The 23209-nt window shown below is 35.1% G+C and overlaps 1 protein-coding gene across 4 annotated transcripts in view; it reads right to left on the reverse strand.

The window, feature by feature from the left end:
• LOC149775342 (kinase suppressor of Ras 1-like) overlaps positions 1-23209 on the reverse strand; it is a 120366-nt gene that overhangs the window by 47759 nt on the left and 49398 nt on the right. For all 4 annotated transcript variants that reach the window (XM_089943817.1, XM_089943816.1, XM_089943815.1 and 1 more), the window contains 6 exons: positions 18567-18809; positions 9730-9811; positions 5038-5089; positions 3057-3149; positions 1859-1950; positions 891-981 (listed from right to left, as the gene is read on the reverse strand). In XM_089943817.1, the coding sequence (XP_089799943.1) occupies positions 891-981; positions 1859-1950; positions 3057-3149; positions 5038-5089; positions 9730-9811; positions 18567-18809 (653 nt within the window). The remainder of the gene's footprint in view (positions 1-890; positions 982-1858; positions 1951-3056; positions 3150-5037; positions 5090-9729; positions 9812-18566; positions 18810-23209) is intronic.

A 23209-nucleotide genomic window follows, 5' to 3' on the forward strand; every position in this document is an offset into this window, starting at 1 on the left:
ATCCAAATAATTCAAATAAACATTAAAATGTAATTCCCCAAACTGGTCACAAACAAACACCCCGACATCAAGTGTTTTAAACCCAGACTGAGAAAAATCTCTATAAATAACGGTTACACAGAAACTCGAAATGCAAAACAAAATCCCATGTGAGAGGTAAATTTTCAAGAACATTCAAGAAGTATTTGCGTATAAAAGTACGTAGTCCTATTATGACCTTGACAAGAACCAATCATTTTGCTCTAAGAATAAGATAAAAATAAAAAGTTGTTTACTTCTCTCACTGATTTCTGAATTAAGGTCGGGAACTAGGTCAGCTTTAAGTGTTTACAAATGAACAGTCATGGTCAAACTATTTTCAGGAAATGTATTGAGCTCCTAGTAAACAAAACTACATTATTCTGACATATAATGAAATTTCAAAAAAAGATTTTAAAACTTACAACCAATTAAATTAAATCAAATATAAATCAAATTAAACATATGTAACAAGATGTAGTAATGGACATATGGATGAACAGAAAGAGTGTAGCATAATATCCAATACTAAAGCATGTAGGTAATAAAGGTGCTGAAGAGTATACAAATGGGACAAGGCAATTACAATGACAGCCTGCCTAATAAAACTTCCATCTGTAGCTCCACCAATCTGCATAAATTCATTTATATAAATTAATGTCTGCCTTATCTTAATTATACATGCTCATTATCAAGCAAATTTTTATGCATTTGAGATGGTATCACTGTCTGTACAAGAGTTGTATCTGCAATTAAGGTTGAACATACATGTACGCTCCACTGCAATTACTAAATTTTCCTTCCGGATATGTCTGACATTCCTATTACAAAAAAATCTGTATACTAGATTTAAGTTTTAACTGGTACTGTACCTCCAGCTTGAATGCGGATAACTGTGCCTGGTTATCAGTGTCTGGGTCCATGTGTAACATTTTGATGGCAACATCCCCATGCCACTGACCCCTAAAGCAAAATTAAAGTATTAATATACCAGGACCTCTTAAGGTTTCCACGATATGTTAATTAGATTCAAGGGAAAGTTAATAAGCCCACATTTTAAAGGTTTCTATTATATAACTTTCAACACTGGGTTCTAGACATCAACATCTACATTTCGCAGAAATAAGCACAGTGGATAATGATAGTGACATTACTGAAAAAGCATTTGTTTTTTGGTAAGCATTTCTTTTCGTGCGTATTTATTTTTGTGGTTACTGTGTATACTCACTTAAAAGTAGGACCCAATTACAAACAACACAGACCTTTATTTGTTGTCACATAATGTACCAGGAGAATATAGTCTACTTTGTTTCATTGCACTGATTACTTCTAATAAACTACACAGATCCAGATCTGCCTGTGCAGTAAGATGTGAGATCTCCGTCTTTGCAGTATACAAATGTATCAGAATTATGTGCACTTATATAAGGCAGGAAACAAAAAGTATATTTTTGTCAATATTTAATTTCAAAAGACTGGAAATGGACCCATTTTTACAGATTAATTATTGCTCATCATGCCTTTAAATTGATGCTTTGTAACAACCACAAAAGTGTTAGAAGCTGGTACCAATAAGATAAAAGTGATACAAAATAAACATTACTTTAAGAATGTTTGATAAGCAATTTATATTGTAAGAAATAATTATGCCAAGGGTGTTGATTATCTTCTAAGTTTTCAGCATTTGAGTTTTCATGCAAAAACTGATCCTGTTTTAAGTAATCTCCAAAGGCATGACAAAGGTACAAAATCCCACTACATTTAAGCTTTTTTCATTAGAACACAAAATTTTTATCACAATGCAATTGATAAATTCTTTATTGATTTAATGATGACTTACCGGAACACAGCACCAAACCTTCCTGTTCCAATGGGATCCCCAATCTGCAACTGCTCGTAGGGAATATCCCACTCTTTTAATGTAACAGATAACTGGAAAGATAAAAACATGATGTAGATGAAACAGTGTACTCAGCATAGTCAAGACAAGTGGGTAGGTAGGGAATATCCCATTTTTTTAATGTAACAGATAACTGGAAAGATAAAAACATGATGTAGATGAAACAGTGCACTCAGCATAGTCAAGACAAGTGGGTAGTTTCATTTGATCTGAGTTTTTGAAATCTGTTGTCATGGAAACATGGAATGTTATTAAACGACTGAGCAAGGATCACTGAAAGGGAATGGCACTCTACTAACCAAAGAGCTTCCAGTTTCTTTCTTCCTTTCATTATTTTTAATTGCTGAATATTAAACAAGATATTCTTGAGAAACTTCAGCATACCAAGATTGGTGACAAAAATAATTTCTTATTTGTTTCAGTTAACATGTTCACAACTGCAGAAATTCTTTAGTCATGGTTTTTGACCTTAAATCTGATATAAAATGAAGATCAGTGAACTTGTCTCAAGATACAGCAGTACGCAAAATCTGGTTCAATCAATAATTAACATTTTTTGGAGAAACTTCAACCACTGTATCTTCACAACTTATTGAATATCAACTCAGACTCATGCAAAGAGACAAAAACGTCCTTACTTAGATTGACCTTATTTTTAAGCTCAATTCAGTGACTTAAAATTTAGTCAAAGTATCATATGGTTTGAACTTGTTTAGCTTTGTGGCACAAAAAAGTTTCTGAACATGGGGTCATTATTTCATTTGATACCAGTCCATAAAAACTGGACCATAAAGTATTTTTCACACATGCATATACTCTGATAATTGATTTTGATATTTTCAACACCAATCTGATTCAAAACTGAGATTAATATGCAACAAATAGACCTGATAGGCACAAATACTAGTTCATTTACTCCTGACCTTTTGATTCATCCAATAAATTATATAAAAAGTGGTGTTTTATCTCAAGGTCAACAGAACATGAAGTTTTTTTTATAGATGCCTATCAGTTATCTCCATTACGATCTAGAGATCTTTTTCAGGTTGTCTGCACACAGTTTTAAATTGTCAAAATTTGGTGTCAGCAATTTTCAAATTTTCTGAAATAAAAAGATGTTAATGTTCAATATACTTACACTATTTACTCTTTTAAAACTGTGACCCAGGGGATCATCTTGACTATCTACAGAATCTACTCTGCCCAGCAGAGTTTGTTCAGAATTATTACTCTGCAATGAAATATCATTATTAGTAGTAGTATTTATATAATGCCAACAAATCTGCACACAGGTCAAAATGTTAAGATCAATAAGTGAATAGTTGAGAAGACCTAAACATTTGCCAAAGGTTAAAGTCAAGGCGGAGGAGAAGATGGTAACATTTATCTGTACCTACAACAACAGGCTTAAAGATGATATACAGTATTATTGCACTCAAATCTAACTCATGGGGTTGGAAGCCAACAATTATTTCTCTATGATATATATATATATATATATATATATATATATATATATATATATATATATATATATATATATATATATATATATATATATATATATATATATGTATATATATATATATATAAATAAAGTTGCGGTTCTTCCTCCACCATTAATACTGGCCGCCATGTATAGCCTATCGTGCTGAAAAATGGCGTTAAACCCCACAACAACAACAACAACAATAAATAAAGTTGCTATGATCTTTGAAGATAGCCCTTCCTAAAATAAACAAGCATCCATTAAGAAAAAAGATGAAAGATAATGTGGCAAAGATTCTCATGAAAGGTATATGTGTGTGATTTGGATTTTTCATGTAGCTCTAAAAAAAATTCAGTCATATCGCAACGATGTCTCCAGTGTGGCAGTTTATAGTGATGTCTAGCACTAGGACATATTGCCACAGACATGTAACATGATATCCCCACAGACATGTAACATGATATCCCACCCAATCACATTTTCCTGACACCAGGCTGACCAGTCCTAAAACTAACCTCTTAATGCTGAGAGCCAAGCGAGGCAGCTATTACTACCATTTTTATAAGTTTTTGGAATGAAACGAGTTAGAAAACTTTTCACATTTTTTCATTGATCACGTGAATTTTCAGCAGGGATTCTGTAGATAGCAATGTAATTTCTGGCATTTATGACCACCAAATTAGCGCCAAAACTGAAAACACAGCATACAACTTTCTCTTCTAAATTTCCACCTGCTTCTTTGATGGGAAACAAAAATCAAAGTGTTACTCTGGATATTTATGTATATCGACTGCTGAAACAAAAGGGGTGGTAAGAATGGACTGAAATCAAGGCACGGCAGAGTTAACTTCTCTTTCTGGGCATGTTTAGGTGAAATGACAAACTCAAGGGCATCTATTTAGCCTGAATTGTCTTCTAGCCCATGACAGGGCCTTGCTAAATGCAAATATGATGCAAAACACAGCTATCTATGGAAACAAAATGGAATTGACATGAAAATAAATAGGAGTCCGCTATAATGTAAAATTGTAATTCACATAAAGTGTACAGTAAAGCTGGTCTTTCTTGAAAGGTTTAATTGAACTTGTTATTCCTCAGAACACAGTGTCTTGCCTACATTGGTACCTTTATAGATATCCCACACAACAAATATCTAAATATCTGACATACACTTTGACACAAATTACTTGAAAACAAAACTGAATGACTGTTGATGATAATCAGCACCAAAAATGATGATTGAATGTAAATCCAGACATCTGTGCACATAACACTTACGTCAGTTCTGTCACTTGCATATGATGCACTGTCTCTACTCCTGTCTAAGCCAAGTTTAACTGCAAACTGCACAGAATAGATCTGCCATCACATAATGCAACATCAGTTTGTTAAGACTAATTAGCAAAACAAACAACACAGACCCTGATCAGCTGGTGCATTATGTGAAAGCAGATCATGGTTGATGTTGTTTGCATATAAAGATATATAGTACTGACAAAACACAAAACCCAACATTGTTGACAATAATACCACCAAAAAGCAACACCTATCACTAGGCTAAGTGAGACAAAAATTATGGTAAGATCCTGTTGTATAAAGTGAATATAAAACCAACAAAGTTTATACTTACACCTACAAGAGTTTTGTCACTACCATTTGAGGTAATGGTGCTAACAACATCCCTGAAAAATAAAAGAAACACAAAATAAATACCTGTTTTATTAATAAAGATGAAATGAGTTGAAAATAAAATTTATAAAACCTTGTACAAACATATATGGATGTGATATTAACTCCTCTCAATTTTTCTTATATAGTTTTACATACAACTCCCTTAAAATTATTGGTCCACAAATTTGACAGAAAGAAGACTACAAAAATATTAATGAAAAATCAAAACATTATTGCTCAAAATCCACAAAAATCTACAATATAAATTTTTAAAAATGCTTCTTAAAATTAATTTTTTAAAGAATGCAAGTGCTTGGCAAATCCATCTTTTCCAAAAACATTTTACTTTATACGCAAACTACTGTTACTTACATGTACTTCAATATCATTATTCAAATGTAATTCAACAAAGATCATCTGAAATTTTTGTGTGTATTGGACAAAAATGCTCAGGAAAATCTGCAAATGTGTAGATAAATTCCACATATTTCAGAGAAAATAAAACTGTAACAATTAGGTATCATGTATGAATTGAAATAAAAGACATGACATACCATACTGAAAATATATATGAAGTAACAAAATTGTCTCCAGTTTATTGGACCTGTGTGCCAATTTATTTTCCTGCTTTAGTTTTTCCAGGCTTTGTTTATAAATGACAACATTTTCAAGTCTCTATGTTGTAGAACAACTTTTTCCCAACTGCAGGTGCATTCCCTCTTACATCTAGCATGCAACTAAACCAGTTTAAACGAGATCAACCTACTTGCTAGAATGTGCCTAAAATTGTCGAAGTACATTATCAGTGAATTTGCTGTTAAGCATTTTTTGAGGAATTTATACAATAATCTTCAATGGAAGTTTGATGGACAAGGCACAAAATAAAGTGAATTAATGCCATTTCAAGGTATGTGTAATTAAATTCTCCAAAATAACACCTGTAGCTGCATAAAGTGACTTCAGGTGTGTACGTGAGCTATGTGATATATACTAGACATGATATTAAGTCTTCAGGTGAAAACTTCATGTCATTATGACTTTTCAATTCAGAAGACGGGATTTAAAAAATGTATGATGGCTGTTGTAGTGGCCATATAAGATATAAGATCAGCACAATTTTTATTTGGGACCAACTTAACACCATATAAAGTCCTTGTGTGAAAACACCATGTGCATGTGACCATCAATTCAGGAGTAGTGATAACAAGAATCTGAAGATGACAACTTTGGTGGACATATTTGCTGTCTCTGCAACACCATTTTCATTTTGGAACTAGACCATGGGATGAATATGTATGTTAAGTTTTATGGTAATTCTCAAAGTAGTGTAGGAAGAGTAGTGACAACAAACTTGTGCTAATGAATGGGCACATGATGGACAAAATACCATCCCATATGCTCTCCTGGTCTATAACCTGTAGAGCTATATAAAAAGTTACCAAAATTTGTCAATCTCTAATACAATTCTCAACTCCAAGTGGGAGAACACTGGGACAGGAGTGGTACTGATGGAAGGTGAGCATGTGATATTATATTCCAAAATAGGAAGTGAATAGGATAAGAGGCTACAAAATAATGAAAAAATGTTAATATCAAATTAAATATGTCCAGAAGATAATTCTTCACCCCAGTGCAACTAAACCAATGTCAGAATCAGGAACAGAAGTGGTATTGAGAGAACAGGACGCAAGATGTATTCTATATGTGAAGTGATGTGTTACGGGTTGTTCCAGTAAAACATGCTTGGGACTCAGGGAAGGCACATTCAACGTAAGGTCACCCATACAAGCAATATAGAATATTCTATTAGTTTAATATGAACTCTTTGAGTAATCAGAGTACCCTGCTACATTTTTTAAAAACTGCCATCCCTAGGTAACCTGTACATTCAAATGAAATGTCGAAATAGGAAACCACTTGTATTTAACATATTCGACATATTGACTTGAACATTCTGATTAGTAAATTGACCTATGCTCTTCCGTATGATTTTAGCCATGAAATAGACTGATTAATAGAGAATAATAAGCACACGCTTGTTTTCTTGCACAGTTGATTTGTCTTGATAAAGTGTTACCATCCGCATTGGACACAGGTGCTTAATTGTGGTAAAGCTGGTGAAATTTTAGTAAAGGCTTGAGAATTTTTATAGTCACCAGCACTGGGCCTGTGTCTAAATATTTATCTTTGAGCACTGTTCAACAAAAATACATCTCCACTATAATTCTAGGCCCAACAATCACACCCAGGGACATGAGTGCATGTGATGATGTTATATTTCAATCAAGACATTAACTGGTAGGAGGGGTTATCGGAATATAAAAAATGAAATAAACATTAACCCAACTTTAACCAAATTGTGTCCCCATTATAATTTTTGATCTCAAGGCCACACCTAGGGACAGAAACTGTGGAAAGGAGTTGAGCTAACAGAAAGGGAGTTAGTGTTAATGTATCAAGGAAGACTAATCCTGCAGACTTACAGGTAAATGGATACTTTCTTGAAAAGGAGGAACAAAAGGGTATAAAATGGGTTATCGATGATGGTACATGTATCTACTCTAAAGAGTTCTAAGTTTCCCATAGGTCCTTTATATTAACAGTAAGTGTTGGCAACATATTCCAAATATGATATGAATTGAGTAAGTGGTTATGAATATATAAAGAATGGAAAAAGAAACATTTACCATCATCATTAATCTTCCAGGAGCTAAAGTGCTACTGAGAGAAGAGTATATGAAGATACTATATGTACTACAAGTGCTGGAAGAAACGCAAACCAAAACCGTCGTGTCATAAAAACAAATTAATTTCACCTTGTTTTTGAGTTTTTAACTTGTAAACTTAGCAAATGGTTCCAAGACAGATGCAGAACGAATAAATAATATTCTTACTTATATTGAATGGAGCGGAGGACAAAACAAGAATGATGTTTCGGTTTTGTGGGGTTTAACACCAATTTACATGATAGGATATTCATGGTGGCCAGTATATTTGGTGCAGGAAGAACATGGGAAAATCCACTGACATATAGGAAGCTACTGGCAAGCTTTCTCACATACCCTCGCTGGTGAAGTTAAGACTCAAACTTGTGCAGAGGTGAGATGTGCAAGTGATCTGTAAAGGCAATGCCTTAGATTACTAGGCCACCATGTGTACTGAGAAAAGAACTTGAGTGAACTGAGAATATCTCAATATAGGTTAATGTTTTATATGCCAACATTTTTCCATTTATTTATTTTTCAGTTATAAACACTGCTGAAATGAATGCTTCATCTGTTTTTATTATAAAAAAATAATAAAACAACTGATTTACAAATGCACTTATTATTCAGAGCATTAGCAAGTTGTACATACCCTTAAACAGTTTTCTATGAACCACTTATCGTACCCTTATTATTAGTGATACAACCCATTTATAGCCATCATGGTAAAATCACAAGAGTAACCCATATTTTACTGATCCATGCAATCACCACCTTAAGCCACATATGTAGTTCATAATCTTAGTTAATTGTTAAGTAATTTACATGTATATAATTCATGTTGTGTCACGTATATATATCTGACCAGAAAAGTGAAAGCGGTTGGAAGTACAGCAGGCCAGTATTAATGGGAAATTTCAGACATTTAATGATGTTCATGTCTTGGTCAAATCAAAAGGAATATCTTTATCCTGCTAAGAAGTGCCAGTATTGTCTGTATCTCTGATGTTGTCAGAACTTGGCACACAATGCATCATTGTAATTCATGTTCAGTAAATGATGAAATAAATCTACTATTGACAAATTACTCACTGAAAGAGATTTTTTTAAAAGACAAAAAAGTGGATGATAGGCATTAGAAAATTATTACATTGAAAATTATTGGCTTTATATAACATGCATTAAATGAGCTTAAACCAATTTGATTCTGTAAGAATTTATAACTCCATGTGGCAAAAGTTTAACATTAACGTATTTACCAGCCTGAAGCACATAGCTTTTGTCAAAAGCAAAGACCCAGACCTGATGTCAAATAATGTTCCAGAAGATCATGGTCATGGCTTCACCACTCAACTATCATTTTCAGACAACAATACTTTGATTTGCCAATGCATTATGCAATAGCAGATCTGTGGTCTATATTGTCTGCAAATGGGCCGAGTTCTAGATAAGATCTTAATGAACTGGGTATTTTTACTCCATGGTTTTTTTGAAGTACCAATGGGATATTATGTACAATAATGCTGACTGTTTGACACACTTAGTTTTAGTTACCAGGATGTTCAAGCTAAATCTGATGATGCAAGAAATAGATTGCTGACAAAGGCTTTATGAGGTACACTCAATTTATTTTAAATTGTTAATTTTTATAGTGTTCGAGTTATTATCAAGTAGATCTATTATCAATGCAAATGTGCATGGACCTCACTTAAATGGAATGTAGTGGATCTACCTAATCAAATTCTGTGTTCATGACAAGTGCAAGGTATGCAGAAGGCAATGGACTAATAGCGTAAAATTAATATATTCTGCTTATCTCGAACACATTAAATTATTCTTTATCCATTTTTGTCCAATGTCATTGCATAAAATATGTAAATACACTGACTATCTGGTGGTCTGAGTTGGATGCATGTAATACACAGGTCAATTCAGCCTGGACTTACGAATGTGATTCAGGATCAATATCATTGGATATGACTTGATCAGTCTGAGTTGTATCCGTGGAACATTCGGCTACATGTATATCTGAAAGATGTACAAAGTTAGATAATTAGTGCACACCACATTAAACCCAAACCCGATCTGTATTCGCAAAATATGAATGCACCCATGGAAGCTAAAAATACAAAATTCCTAGAAGTACAACTATCTTTTTAAAAGGTAATACTCTGTTGATATGAAAATATAAAATAAAAAGTGTATATAAACATAATTACCATATCGCATTACTCCAGTGTTTTGTGTAATCATGCAAACAAGGTTTTCACCAGCAAAGTCCATTAAGTTAATTAAAAAAATGGGAAAAGATGGTAAAATTTGTTTTAGTCATATGAAAATATATTCAGGTCATCAACAAATCAGACATAAGTCTAACAAATTTCATAAGTCTACATCTATTAGTTTTTGCATATCTGTGCTAATGAGCTTCTCTCAAGTGATGAAAAGACATGACAAAATTGATATGACTCCACTACAAGCGGCATAAAGTTCATGTGACAAATATACTTGATGGATTATATGCAACAAATATACTTGATAGATTATAACGAATACTAAATACTATGAATATTTAATCTTTGACATTAACTTGACAAGCAGTGTCATGAAAATCTAAGATTTATTATTTGCAAGCATTACTGGTCAATATATGTCAAATGATTTGGATCAAAAATAAAGTCACACCTATCACAAGAGTTCTGTAGAACAATGTCTCACCTGCAAATGATGCTACAATGGGTCTGTTACTAGCAAAAACTTGGCACATGGCACCATAATGTCGACAGTGACCTTATCATCACCAGAAAACAATGTTAACTATGCCTTGCTACCTGTTACATTATGACTAAATATATAAAGCCATGTACCATATTAGCTGTTTAGATTTGACATAATGAGACTTGGACAGTTTAACATTAAAAAGAATTTTTCTATCTTAACTGTGATGCTTTTGACATAATGAGACTTGGACAGTTTAACATTAAAAAGAATTTTTCTGTCTTAACTGTGATGCTTGATTATCCATCATTATCACCTTTAACAATGTTCTGAAATGCATAGCTTATAAATTCCAACAACCTATTCAGAGATTGACCATCAAATTATAGCCATAAAATCAAATTTTTAAGTAAATTGTGTTACTCCAAGAATACTTACCCATCACATTAATGTTTGGGAAATAAGCCTACTACCTTCCATATCCAGCCCTACTAAAAGATGAAAATCATCTTTTCCTGTCTATTACATATAGACAAAAGGCAACAACTGTTGTCCATTACCTCCCCTTGCCACCACCAGGTGTCACTAGTTTTTAATTTAAACGATATACTAATGAGGATGCCTGAATGGTTGGGTGGGGTGGACGGGTTTTAAGTATTGCGATTGAGTAAGGATTCTTGGAGAAACACAATTTACTTTAAAATTTGCTTTCTCCTTTAGATACATTCCCCAATCAAATTAATGTCAAGAGAATATGTAATAGGAGTTAATGCTCTGCATATAACATCTACCTTGCCTGGATTCCATATGTGAACATTAACCCATTCTCCTAATGACATAAGCAACACAGCCTAGGGTGAAATCTCTTTACCTACAAAATTTCACTTTTGACTCTAGTGAAGCTGATAAGCTGTGTTTTAATTCAGTCTGGTGGTCATCTGGACTGCCGCCACTGGACCTACCAGATTCAAGGTTTGCCTCTGTGAAGCTAAATCTCTGAGATAAAAACTTGAAAAGCTTGACTTGGCATGCCAGCCAACAGCTTCTGCTATATCTCTTAATAAACTTTATATTCAAATGCAAGGCTCGCAGAGCTCGTAAGGCATGAAAAGCAATTCTGATCTTGTGAAACCTCTGAGTATGCCAGCATTTATCCCTTTCAGTCCCAAAGCATGGGCTTAAGGGGTGTTATCCTGCTTCATGGCTTTTATCAGAAGAGGGTGCTTGTGTATTCCATGACTTGTCTCTGCATTTCAAGTGGTGCTTGAGTGTGCAAACAGGATCTTGCATGGCCACTGTTCACTGTTCTCAACCTATTGATGGAAGACAGCGAGCAAAAGACAACTCCTTGATTGCTAACAGATGGTAACCTATATTTGTCTAAAAAGCCTGGTTGTGTCAAGAGAATCACAGAACAATCCCTTCTGAACTGAAGATAGTTCGGATTGATGGATAGGGCATCTACCTCACCCACGCTGTATGCTGAAGATAAAACTATCAGGTAACATGCTTCAATGGAGATCAAAATTGGCTAAAGATCCAATGGATCTTTATCGTGCACATTATCATGACTAGCATGATGCTGGAATATGTCTGATATCGTGGAGTGTTAACCTTGGATAGTGACTGGGGCCAACTGTTTCTCCTCAAACAGCCAGAGAAAAAAGTTGGGCAGTTGAGGCACTCAGAGGGACAATGTTACTGATATGGCACCAGTCTCTGAAAACATGCACTTCTTGCTGTCAAGATTGTCTCCACAATCTAAGGTTTAAATTGTTTGTCTCACAAGGTTGTCCTGACAAGAGCCAAGTGTGAAGAAGATGGTTTGGGCAGGGAAGGAACACCAGTGACCGTCGTTGCTTGAGAAGATGCAGGTTGGCTGGAATCTTCTTGGGCCAATCTATTGCTAGACTGAGTAGATCGGTAACCCAAGACTTGTCTCACTGAGAGGGAATATCAGAATCATCTTATTTCTGACTATGTAACTTCTGGAGTATTTCTGTACCAAGACCATGGGAGAGTAGGTAAATGTTCACAACCCCTCCCAAATGATTGACAGAATGTTGATGGCCAAAGCTTCTAGGTCTGGAACTGAAGAGACAAAGGTGGGCAACTTGTGATTCTACAATGTCACATAAATATCAACCATCAGATGCCAGCAAAGTGTGCAATTCCGAACAAAAACCGATGGATGGAGGGACCATTCCGTGTGAAGGACTTGACTTTTCCTGGATAGAGTGTCGGCCGATACAATGAGTCTGCCTGAGTCTGATTAGAATGTTGATTGTCACATCAATGCAGAAACTGCCAAATCAGAACACACTGGTCAGATGATTTGGTGCCCCTGTTTGAGAAGGTAGGTCACCACTGAGATTTCACACATAATAACACCCATTCTGCTTGAGAGTCAATCCTTCCAGAAGTGATGACAGCCTTCATTTCTAAAAGGCTGATGTGGAAAGGCCACTCCCTTGACTCCCATATGCTGCTGACGGCAGTGAAGTCTGGCAACAGGTGGGCACCCCAACCAAAAGTACCAATGTCAATACATACCATTATTCCGATGAGGATTCTCTAGTGGAGAACCCATGGTCAGCCAATCTTGGTTGCACCACTGATGCACAAATGATTGTATCTCATGCATGATAAAAACTGTTTCATTGTGGGGACCTGAAAATGGATGCCATTGTGCTAGCAACATCATATGTAAGGGGCACAAAAAAAAGAACAGCTGAACAGGATAAAATCTGCTCCTGCACTGAATAATTCGAACTGAAAGAACTCTTGCTGAAATCCATGTCCTGTTGGAAATAGGCTCAGTGAGTTTGATGATCCTGAACATGAGGGAGATGTACCAGATTGAGGTTGGTGCTAAACTCCACACCCAGATGGACAAAATACTGGAGTGGACAGAGGCTGGAATTTTCCCTGTTAACTAGAAAGCCTAGATGATCTAAAAGTGAGAATAGATCTTTTCTGCACTGGAGTAGAACAAAACATACATTTCTGGAGGTAAGCTGCTGTTGTAGTAGATGAAGTCAATCAGGACAGGGTGACAATGCCTCTATAATTTTGGTAAAAATCCAAGGGCTGATGTTGAGGCCAAAAAGTAGGACTTTGGACTGATAAACCGTGTCATGGTAAGCAAAGGAGAGAAATTTCTATGACGCAGGGTGGATAGGTATGTGAAAATATGCATGTCAGCTTGAAACTGATAGCATAATTGCCCCGTCAAATGGAGAGATGAACTGATCTAGCTGTTTCCATCTTGAATTTGCAGAATGAATTGGTTGAGGTGACTCAGGTCGATGACAGGCCTCAACTTGCTGCTCACCTTCTGAATAAGAAACAGTCCTGAATAAAACCCCCCTGTTGTGGTTTCTGCACAGTCTCCACCACCTATTTTTTGATGAGTGACCATATCTCCTGTTACAGCAAAGCACCCTTGTCCCAATCTGAAAGAATATCAGTGAAGAGGGAATGGAGGAAAAGGGAGGGGGTTGGATAAATGAAATCTGGAGCCTCTCCGAAATGATCTGGATGACCCAAGCATTCCGAGGGAACAGGGCAATCCAGTGAGTCTGAAACTACTGGAGTCAGCTAACCACAGGTAGGCTGTCTGCAGGCAGTGGGGAGTGTAGGTCAGTGTTTAGAGTTAGGAGGCTTGAATGTGAAGAACTTGGTTTCTTACTGCCTCTGTATGGTTCACTCCTTGCTTGGTTAGACTATTGTCTCCTGGCACTGGGTTGGGATCTGCGTTGTACATTTGACTGAAAAGAACATGGCCTTAGTCCACTGATCATCACTCTGCATTGGTGGGGCCTGAATGTTTTGAAATGCATGTAAGGGTTGAGCAGTGAGTAGGATGGAAAAATCCTGAGCTGGCTGCCTCTGAACTTCAGTTCTTCCTCCAACAAGCAATGGTGACCAAAACGAGGTTATACAAAAAGTCAGGACGTGATGAGGCTTGAGTAATGTGAACCGCAGACATGTGTCGTATCATATCAGGTCTAAGTTGGCTCTAGCAGTCAACACATTGGCCATGACATGGTGAGCTGCCCAGTTAATGACTCTAGCAATCCTAGCGCCTCCCAAGTGGTTATTGCTGGATTTCTCCATTGAGTTAGAAAGCTGCCAATGAGGCCAAAGCCAACATTGAAGACACAGTGACTATGTTCTGGACTACTTCTGACATGGCATGAAATACATTTTTGTCCACTTTATAAAACCATGGAGCAGCCATATGAATGGCTGCTAGATTTTGTCAAGGGCCAGGAGATCAGAACTGAAGGCATCTGAGTGAGTGTTGTACCAGTGAGATCAGAATGTTGCTGGTACTTCACTTTCTGAAAAGAAAGCCTTATAATTCTCTGTGTCACCAATTCTACCCAAAAGCTGGTCATTGATCTCTTTAATTTTAGCTGATTGGGGAAGGAACCGAAAGGATGGCAACTCTTCCTCACTGTAGAAGTCTACCAATGATTTAACTTTATAGTCTTGAGTAACACAGTATGAGGTGGAGGGCATTCTTAAGTTCCCAACACCATACATGCTAACCCTGGAGAGGTATGAACATAATTATTGTTATAATCAGTGGCAAAAATGCATATTTTTGGTGCAATAAGTTTAATTTATACATTAATGCCAGAATTTCAGCACATATGAAAAAGATACATATATTTTTGCTACTAATCTGGTTCTGCAGCTAGTCAAAACTCTTGACACTAAAGGCAAAATCTATATTGATTATAACCAGAACATAAACACAAAATATACTAAAAAGATATTTATATTCAGCACTCGCTTTACTACATGTTAACTTTCAATGAATGATCATATACTGGAAATCTTCAAAATGAGCACGATCTTGTGCTCAGAGTGCTTATTACATTACTCTCATAATCTTCTTATAAAGTTTGGAAAGCAGTGTTGACTCTTGATTAGACATGTTTTGAAGTTTCAAAAGATCCATCTCCTCCAACATTTATTGTCATACAACATCCACAACTCACTGTAAAGTGTTTCACAAAAGATATGGTGCCATTTTGTTTAAAAGTACACACTGGACCGCTAACTAACTAGCTTATCAATGTAATAAACCTGTTAGGAAAAGTTCATATTTGAAGAAACCTATCTGTTTTCATGGAAACGGTTCATGTACAGTTACTATTAATAGCAAATATGGAAATGTACTCTTACACTATTCTTATGCATCAGTCATCTTTCTAAGAATATTCTCATATTTATAAGAGTGGAATTAAAGAGACGTTAATAAAATCAAAAAAGATTTTTTAAAGCTTTATTTTTATTTTATTTTTTAAAGTACCAAACAAGCATAATCCATCTACAGATGAGCATAAAACATATTATGGTGAAACAAAAGCATCATGATTATGCCAAAAGCATAATGGTGGCATATATGCAACAGCCTATAAGTTTCCTTGAATGCAGCTTCATTAGACTTGCTGTGTTATGTCCTGATCTGGATCCATTTGTAGCTCTGGAATCTCCATCATAGTAAGGGTATGTCACCAATGGTATGGTAAACTGATGGATCAGTCAGTAAGAACCCAATAAATCTTAGTTAGCCAGACCATTTTATCAACAGGTCCCCATGCTAAGATGGTTCAATGGCAAGTGGTGGCAAGGCTGTATTATAAACTGGATCCAATGGATCCAGTATAAACTCCATGTGTCTGGGCTTAAAGGCCTGAAGGTCATGCTCAGACATGTGGGGAGAACTTAAGCCAATGGGGCAGCCTAAAATTGGGGGGATTTTCCCCCAACAAGTCAGAAAAAGGTGCAGATGCAAGCGTAGGTAATAAAAGCAGTATATAGCCTGATGTCAATAATTCTGTCATTTCCTTGACTAGACAGTACATATGTTTGAAGGTGGACAGTTGTACCATCTCAACAATATCCTCCTATGCTGTTGACGTTACTGTGACTTGGGGGGGGGGGGGGGAGATCAGTGTCCCCCCATGACTCAAAATGGAGGCTGACACTGGATGTACACTGAAGATGTCAATGTTATCTGTGCCTAACTTATTCTGTCTTTCCTTTCCTTTTGCTGTCTTCTGGACTACAGTAGCCCAGACTTCATCTATGTATTATACAGGCTGCATGGCATAGATGATGTACACTTAGTACATAAAATAAAAGAATCATGGTTGTCTTCCACTGCTTTGAAGTTTTTGCATTTCATGCATTTAGTTGACATTTTTCCTGAAATGAAACAAGAAGAGCAAAACAAAGCATAAATTAGTAGTTCAGCATGTTATTAACTTGCTAATGCTACCCTCCCCCCCCCAACTAATGGAGTAAGAGAAAATAGTCAGTGTCACAGTAACTCATAAATGACAACATGAATTCAATGAGAGCGTGTTGTGATGTGGTCTTAAATAGTCAAAGTCCATAATGTTGACAAAGTCACTCAAATCTGGAAGAAAAATTAAACATAATGTATACAACCTGTAGATGATTATCTGACACTATAAATCCAAATTTAAAGTTTTATGGTTCAATTATAGCTCTAAGATGGCTTGGATTGTTGGAAGTAAAACGTACATTGTATAAGTACAGCAGAGGAGCTTAAAACTAGCAACACCTGGTGGTGGCAAGAGGAGGTAATGGGCAAGAGTTACTGTCCTTTGTTTATATACAATAGACAGGAAAAGATGATTTTTGTCTTTTAGTAGGGTAGGATTCATGAGGTAGCAGGCTTATATCCCTAAGGTTAATGTAATTGGGGAATGTATTTCAAGGAGAAACTAGAAATCTGTCCCTGTTGGAATAACGAAACAAAACATTGATTCAAAATGCACAAGAAACCTTCCAAGTACAACAGAGGCAACAAATCAGTTGAACCATGATCATAAAATATGATCAGGACCAAACCTTAACCTATATATTTTTGGTACTAAACTCTGTAACAAATTTAGTTCAAATTCACCAAGACCTTCAAGGAAAATGTTTGTGTTATACTGGGCATATCACCAGAATGAAAATAAATAATTATGTAGCTCACCCCTGTGAAACTTTCTGTAATCTACCAGCCATTTATAACAATAATTCTAATGATGAAAATAAATTCTGACTGAAGTGACCTTGACCTAGGAAATGTTGGACCCTGTGACAGGACATAAACATACAAGAAAAAAAACCCAATCTTTTTATGATATCAAAGAAAAGGTATTATAATAAACTGATAGAAACGAGACGTTTCGTTTTGATTTTTATTCCCTACCATGACAGTTAACATCCATCCTTTCCCTGTCTTATGTCCATCTGTCTGTTACATCTTTGTTAAAAAAATTTGTTCAGGTCATGTCAGCCTACCTGACTATTGCATTGCTTGTAAGTTATAAATGGCTTGTTTACTGATATTTAAGGTCAAGGTCAGACTTTATTTATTAACACAATGTTTTGGAAGTAACCCATATCCTGGTCATTTTATTGTGCCTTAGGTTTTTATATTAAACCGAGGAAAATAAAATTATTCATTCCTATTTAAGATCAGTTGTGGAATCATTTTTAGTTGTGTTCAATTATAATTTAAGAGAAATTATTTAATTTAGTATTGGAATTACAAAATGCTCATTGACATTTGGATTCAAACACTGCTATTGGATTACTGAGGATTCATTCAAAGACATTCTGGCTTATATCACTGTGAAACATCATGATTATATGTACATCAGTTTACTTAAGATTACTGGTACATGAGCACATTCAAGACTTGTAATTCATTCAGAAAATTCTATACTTCTGAACTTGTGAAAGAACATTTAGAATTATTTAGGGTTTAATTCCTTTTAAATTTTGATTTTGTATTCTAGGGAAATAAATTGTTTGCTGCTTTTATTAAACTTGTTGGTTTTGTGTCATATCGTTACATAGCTTACATGGTCTAAAGCCATTAGAGCTAACAGCAAGAACAAAAGAAAATTTTAATTGATTTTAGAAAGCATGAAAATACCCACAAAAATAAATAAAATCACAGTATGGTGTGATACAAAAAAAATCATAACAAAGATCCTAGAACTGAAATGTATAAATACCCTACCTGGAAACTGAAATAAATGTGAACTCTGCATCTTTGGGGAAGGACCTGGGGAAGGGGAGGCAACAGTAGTGCTTGACATCATAAGGGCGGGGGAAGATGGGGTAGAGGAATTGCACGAAGAGGCAGAGCTGGAATCAGGACGCTGCATCATGGGAACAGACATCACAGGCCGAATGAGTTCAGACTGGCTATTTTGTAAGCTCAGGTTTGGAGTAGTGGTGCGACGAGCTGTATTTGGTGAGCCTTCAAAAAAGAAAATAGAAATAATGAAGGAATGGAAAATATGATTCTAAGCATAATCATTTCTTTAACTATGGACAATAATTTAACATCAATGTATGCCAAATAGATCCACAATAAATTTCAAATATTTAAAAAAATGTAACGGATTGTTGAACTAGAAATAGTTGGAAACTCTCTTACATAACGGCTCACATGCAACTAAACGTTTACAGACGATCAATATCAATGAATATGCATTAATAATTAAAATTCCATGATTGAGGTCAAACCTCATCCCTGAGACCAAAACATGGTCACTGTGATACATCTTTTTCAGCCACTGAAATGGTATTTTTCTCATCTGTTTTCAATTTACTTTAAATACAAAAATTATATGCAAGTCTGCACATATATCAAACAGCCCCTGAAAAGATTAAAAACTGCTATTCATCCTGCAAGATGTGAGACATGAAGATAGCAATGAATTTGTGTCATTTGCATATGAAAAATCTACTTGACCATACCCAACTCCACACCACTCACTAGGACAAGTAGAGTTTTCAAACCATCTGATTTGATCAATTTATTTCAGATTATAACGGCTATTAAAATCGACTTCAATGAAAGAACACTCACAAACTATAACCAAAGAAAAATCTTTAAATTAAAACACACACACACGCACGCACACACACATACACGTGTACACAATGACAACACATGTGCTAGACCTATTTGCTTAAAATGTACTCAAAATTTTGTCCGTCAGAAATGTTTACTCTGAAAAAAATAATTTTTTTAATGACCAGCTTATTAAGCAACTCGGGTCCAATGCTGTATTTACAATGCAGACATCTATGACAATATTTAGCATGGACATTTTGAGTAGATTACATGATTAACAAGTTTTATTAAAGTAGGGCCTGCTCTTGTGCAGCCCTAGCTTAAAATATAAATTTTAAATTGAGTCTGAAAGTTGATAAAAGATGGTAAACAACAAACAAAATAATTTTAAAACAGCCATGACAACAGAACAATATTCAAATTGTTAGAAATTAGTGAGATGCCCAGATCTTCAAGGATGGAAAAACTGCCATGAATTTGATAAAAAAAAGTTTAACAAAATCATGCTACATGTTAAGTTGGAAATTTTTCCATAAGAATATCTATGTATCATGTTCATAAACATGAAAATGTCAAAAAATGAAGAAAGAAAAAAAATTAAAGTACGAAATCTCTTCATACAGTAAACATAAAAACAGGGCAACTTATATCACACCTGAACAGAAAATATGAACTGAGATTGCATTTCATTTGTTAATATACAAAGCTGGGTTAAAATGCAGCTACAATCAAGACCAAACAAAACTGGCATTTGGATAATAGTGCATTTGTATTAATGAGAAATAAACATGCATTAGATTTTATCATTTGCAGATTTAAACAAGAGTATGCGGAAAGGCAGAATGCCCCATGTTTAATAGTCTTCTATTTAGATAACTGAAATTTCTGTCCAGAAACCATTTTTTTCTTTCATTAAGTGACCATGACATTAGACCTTTCCACCACAAAATCAATAGGCATCCTCCTCATCCCATGTGCAAGCCATCAACAAAGATTATCCCAGGTGCACAATGCAGAACTAATGTCATTATGCATAAACCATTTTGTTTTTTAATAACAATGACCTTGATAATTGACCCTCCATTCCCAAAGTTGGGTCCAGGTATGTGATGTAAAACAAATGTTACAGTGTTGAAACCATATTTCTTCTTTCAGTAACACTGACTTCAACCTCTGTGTGACCCAAATCAGACCTGCCAATCCTGAGGAGTCCGTCTCAGTAAGGCAGTTGATGTTTTTTCGTAAGACTGACCGGTTTTCAGTAAGGTGTAACAAAATATTAATAACTGCTATTGTAAAGCTGGAAAATGTAATTAAAAGTTTGATGCATCGAAGTAAACATTATGTTCAACTGAAAGGTTTGTAAAGTACACACAGACTTTATTTACCACTAGTACAGTTGCACAAACTCTAGTTTCAAGCCCTATGCAGCGCAATGGCTTGTTCCTATCTCTCAGCTTGACATAATTCTTGGAAATTCTTTTCCATTTCACATGATGACAGCAATCATATCTCCCACCATGAGACATACTCAAATTGGCAAGTGATGTCCAATAAATGTAATTGCATCCTTTCCAGCTTTTATTCACAAAAATCTGAATACTCCTTTTTTTCTTCTGTGTAACACTTTTCTAGACGCTTATTTTCCCTTTCATCTAAAACATGCATCGCTTTCTGGACACCATTTTAAAAAAAATTATATAATCAAGTTTGATCATGCAGATGTTTCAAATGAACAAACAGGTGCAGTTTAAAGCATCTGGGGTGCTGCTGTAAAGTTAGTCTGGTTCCCTGACTAATTTCATTAATTCTAAGATGAAACACAGATCCAAACAAAACAAGGATGAACCAATTTTCTGGATTTTTCTGCAATGATCATTTTCCCATAGTTTTTGTTAGTATGCCTAAGTCAGTATTTTAAGGGTAATTTTCATAAGACTTATGGCAAAATCTTAAGAGTTGGCAGGTCTGCCAAATTGTGGTGTGCTTCTCCCTTGCACCAAGTGTTAACCGTCCACAAGGTTTGATTCTATGTATATTCTGTAAGACTAAATACTCCCAACCATGAGAGAGGTACAAGTTAGCAAATATAAGTTGCAAAAAGTGTAACCTGAGCATAAAAAGTGTAATCATATATTACCAGTACTAATATTAGTATTCCTACTTTGTTGATGCTACAACATTATAAAGTCCACAAATTCTGCAATGAGTTAACAATGGGTTAAGTCAGAGCTGTATTGCAACAATTTCATATTCATCTTCACAAATCTGTGAAGAGGTGTTGATTTGTCCTTTCTCTGTTTGGACATGGTATGAAGTTTAAAAAGCCCCGTCTGCTCTAAGAATTTTCATCCACAAGTCAAACTGTAAAAGCCTGCTTCACTTAGGATCTGGTGCCATTATTTAAAAGTACAGACTGGTCTGAAAACTATCTTAATTATCAACATAATGAACCTACATGACAAAGTTTCAAATTAAAGAAACCTGTTTTCTTGGAAATATTCTTATACAGTTGCTATAAATAGAAAATTAGTTAAGAACATATAGATCTATGATGGACAAATGAACTCTTGCACTATTGAAGTATTCATATGCAACAGATTTTTCTTAGAATATTCTCAAATATTTATGGGTGGAATTTAAAAATACTAATATAAATGATAAACACAATTTTTATTTGCTTTAATTTTTATATTTGTTAATGTACTAGAAAAGCATAATCCATATACAGGTGAGAAGATGTTAATTCAGTGAAAAAGCATGAATACACCAAAACATCATATGAGACAAATGTTACTGAGTGAAAACAATTCTCATCCTTCAGTGACGCTGACCATAACCTTTTAACTTTTTCTAACCACAAAACTGATAGGAATTTTCCTTACCTAAAGTGCAAGCCATTGACAAAGTTTCGTAACTGTAGACAGTGGAAAAATAATTTTTCTTATTTCTTATTTCTGTCACATTGATTACAACCTTCAAGTTTTTTTTCTCCAAAATTGATAGGTTTCTTCCTTACTTCAATTACAAACCACCCTCAAAGTTTGGTAACTGTTGATGGAGGACAATTTAAGTTGTTGTGTGAGAAAGAAAAAATGTTTACAGAAGGACATCATACTGTGCCCTCCGTTATGGCAGGTGTATTAAAATGCTATGACAACTGTGAACGGAGCACTGCAGTTATGTATAAGTGGGGTCTATGAAAGAGACAAAACATTTAGTTGTCCAGCTAAAAAGTGACACATCCTAAGATGTGGTTTGGCAAATTTTTCACTTTTGTTTTCATTATCATTGAAAAAGTTAGCTAAATGTGAAGATATGGTGCCAATATTTCAGCTGAAATACAGCGACATCTCATTAAATATGTTTTGGGCATTATTTATACACGTCTTCTACTTCTCAACATTCCCAATCAAACGGCTTATTGATGAGAAATAATGGTACCAACTTTGAACATATAGAAAATTTGTTCAAGACAACAAAAGAAAAGCGATCAAATTGTTAAATCACATTTTTAAATGTTTGGCATTTAAAAACATACAAAGAGATATTCATTTTTGCCAGACTGCTGTTTGATCTATTCTGCAGTTCCCACTCATGCATAACATCAAGCTTCTAATTACGATTTTCCAGCCATGGCATTTTTCAGTGCTTTAGAGATACTGGTGGGCTTGATTTTGAAAACAAAGAAAACAGAGCTATTAGTGATAGGTGCATTGAAAAAGGCTTCATGTGCTAAAATGTGCTCCATATGGACATAAACTGAGGATTTTCTGTTGTGAATCAAAGTTAGGTGA

This window comes from Sinohyriopsis cumingii, chromosome 19 (genome assembly GCF_028554795.1).
Source record: "Sinohyriopsis cumingii isolate HCF-2022 chromosome 19, ASM2855479v2, whole genome shotgun sequence".
Lineage (NCBI taxonomy): Eukaryota > Metazoa > Mollusca > Bivalvia > Unionida > Unionidae > Sinohyriopsis > Sinohyriopsis cumingii.